Source organism: Garra rufa, chromosome 21 (genome assembly GCF_049309525.1).
Source record: "Garra rufa chromosome 21, GarRuf1.0, whole genome shotgun sequence".
In the NCBI taxonomy this organism is placed as follows: Eukaryota; Metazoa; Chordata; class Actinopteri; order Cypriniformes; family Cyprinidae; genus Garra; species Garra rufa.
In genome coordinates this window covers 20,739,898-20,742,962 of record NC_133381.1, presented here as the reverse complement: position 1 = coordinate 20,742,962, position 3,065 = coordinate 20,739,898, and the positions used below count along the sequence as shown (strand labels likewise).

Here is a 3,065-nt window from a genome sequence, read left to right as displayed (position 1 = left end):
ATTACCAAAAAAATAAAAAACTAGGGCCAATGTCTTGATTTTCCGTAACTTCCAGTTTGTTCTTCACACAACGTTCTGATGAGAACACCAAATCTATAAAACACATTATTCATCATGTGAGTGCAGCCTTTTCCAGTTTCTTACTTTGTTTATTGTTGGAGGTAGGTCATTCTTCCTCTCTCTTGCTCTCTCTCAGTCACTCGCTCTCTCTCTCTCTCTCAGTCTGGGTCAGGACGCCCTGACATTGGATCATGGTGACTTTATAAGGTTGCAAATTGGACACCCTACAAAAATCCACTATTTCTTCTTCCTGTGGGGAAAATGGAAACTGTTTTAAATGATTTGAGCTCAGTCTTGTTCTGTTGTAATCATATTTACTGACCACAGAGAGAGGTTGATTGTCTGATGAGTCACTGACATCAAATCAGCTTCACAGTCAGAGCAGCATGTTTGTGTGCAGTCAAAATCACATGTCCTCAAATAACCTCTGGGTTACAGCTGTTTGCTTTAATAACAGTCGTAGTCAGGATGACAGTCATTAAAATACTAAATGATAGTAACAGTTTCTCTTATTAATATACAGTAAGATGCACTCGTTTTCACTGGCCCCCACAAAACATAATGATTTATGATTTTTATCATAACAAAATGTATTCCATTTAAATTTTATATACTCAAAGTTTAATTTATGTAATTAAATTTTGCAGCAATAATGTAACTAATGTCTATAAACTTTATAAACATGCTTTAAAAATGCTTCCATACAGTGCAAAACATTTTTGATTTTTATTTGTTTATCATTTTCAAGCCACTGTGAATGAAGAAGAACATTTGTGAATTAATAATTTTAGTTCCATTTTAGTTTTTCATAACAAATTATCTTCATTATATTAAAGGTCATGGGGAATTCATATACAGGACATCTTCAGAGCACACGGTTTGAGGAGGTGCTGCACAACTCCATAGAGGCGTCACTGCGTTCCAACACAGTGGTGCCCAGACCTGTGTTCTCTCAGCTGTACCTGGAAGCGGAGCAAAGGCCTAATTCTCATGATGGTGAGCTTTTTTTAGACAGGTTTGCTGTCTTCTGCGAATGCATCACTTGTTTTGTTTTGATATGTCCCCTAACCAGACATGTGGTGACAGCATCAAGAGATAAAAGCTTTTCTAGGTTTACTTTATGTTATGTTTAGTTTAATTTAATTTTATGTGATATTTTATTTTAATTTAATATTTACAGGTCGAGGAGATGAGGATGACGATGAAGAGGATGGCTCAGATTCAAACAGCCCTCCAATCCCATATCAGATGAAGCCTCCACCAGAGGGATCCTGTACTACAGATGGTGAGTTCATTTGAGCCATATGTAACAGAGCATCGATGGACAAATAGTGATTCAGTACATTCATAGAGTTACTGTGTCCTGATACAAACTTGTGCATTTCAGGGTTCTGTCAGGCAGGCAAAGACCTTCGGCTCTCGTCCATGGCCACCGAGTCTTTGGAAGTCCCATCTGGGTTTCTGCTCGTCGGAGCAAAATCTCCCAGCGTGCCTGATCACATTCTGGTGTGCGCGGTGGACCTGCGTTTTCTCCCTGATGAATGTGGACGTAATGCACTTTTAGGTAAGACACACTAAACCTGATGCACCAGTATTTTGATTCCCTGCATTACAAAAAAAGAGCCAGATTGTGAAAGGCCCTGATCTGGGTCAGGGTACCTCAACCTCAAGAGGCCACATTTCCATTTGTCAGAGGGACATTTGAGGGTCTTTAATTTGGGTTTATATAAGCAGTTTGATAGAAACACAGCCAGAGAAGCAGCACATAGACATGGCACTGCTAGATGGTTGCCAATCAGTTGTTAGGGTTTTATGCATTGATTCTAAGTGGTTGTCAGGGTGTTCCAGGTAGTTGCTAGACAGGTAGATGCAAGACTGTTGCTTTAGAGCTACTAGATAGACAGACAATTGCTATGCAGTTGCTAGATTATTCAGGATGTTTGCTAGGTGGTTGGAGAGCTGATCTGAGTGGTTACTAAACACTTCTTACTATCCTGTTGAAAAAAACTACATATGCTGGTTAGGTAGTTTTGATGCTGGGATGCTGGTTTAAGATGGTTCTTAGCTGGTTTATGCTGGTCCTTAGGTGGTTTATGCTGGTCCCTAGCTGGTTTAAGCTGAGCAGGAGGGACCAGTTTAGGACCAGCTAAAGGACCAGTGTAAACCAGCTAAAGACCAGCTTAAACCAGATAAAACCAGTATCAAAACCTACTCAACCAGCATATGCTGTTTTTTAACAGGGTAGTGTAGTGTAGGTAAGTAGGTTTTACCTATTGATACTGAAATATCGTCACAGTATCAATACACCAATATCAGCTGTGATTTCTGCTTATATCTTCTCTCTGACAGCCAGTTCACGCACACCGCAAGTGCACACCAAACGCACACTGAAAATGGTATTGAATATTCATATTTTTCAAGGCATCACATTGAAGTTAGAAATTCAAGTATTGTGACAACACTAGGGCCCTATTATTGACAGAATCATGGAATCCAGCCAAAAAATGAAATTTGCGTAATTCGCCAAATTTGGGATGAATAAATCAAAAGTAGGTCAGTCCACTTAAATCAAAATGTGATATGTTTCTGTAAATATTTAGCCACAAAAAAGTTCTGCATGTCTGGATGGCGCAGAAGCTCTGTTTCGTTTACTACAAACATACTGAAGTGCGTGTGATTCTCGCTGTGTTTTTAGCCTCTGCCGCCTCAATATATGAGTACCTAAACACATGAACTTAATCTCTAGAGCTACTCTGGGAGTCACTTCATGAGCATTTTACTATTTCTTTTGAGAAAAACTGTCGTCGTAAAGGTCTTCGCAGCAATCCATCAAAATAAAAGTTTGGTTTAACTTGAAGAAACTGTGACAGAAATATATTACTTAATGTAATGATAGTACTATTACTAATAATAAAATTATTATTGAAACATTATTTTACCATAGGAATTTATAGGAATTTTACCAGAGAAATTGTTTACCAGAAATTATTTACCAGAAATATTTG

At 38.4% G+C, this 3,065-nt stretch overlaps 1 protein-coding gene across 1 annotated transcript in view; it reads left to right on the top strand.

Moving 5' to 3' along the window:
- The first annotated feature begins 899 nt into the window (after window positions 1-899).
- Window positions 900-3,065, top strand: part of greb1 (growth regulating estrogen receptor binding 1) — a 21,949-nt gene continuing 19,783 nt past the window's right edge. The window contains exons 1-3 of the mRNA XM_073826947.1: window positions 900-1,056; window positions 1,241-1,345; window positions 1,448-1,624. Coding sequence (XP_073683048.1) covers window positions 900-1,056; window positions 1,241-1,345; window positions 1,448-1,624 — 439 coding nt within the window. The remainder of the gene's footprint in view (window positions 1,057-1,240; window positions 1,346-1,447; window positions 1,625-3,065) is intronic.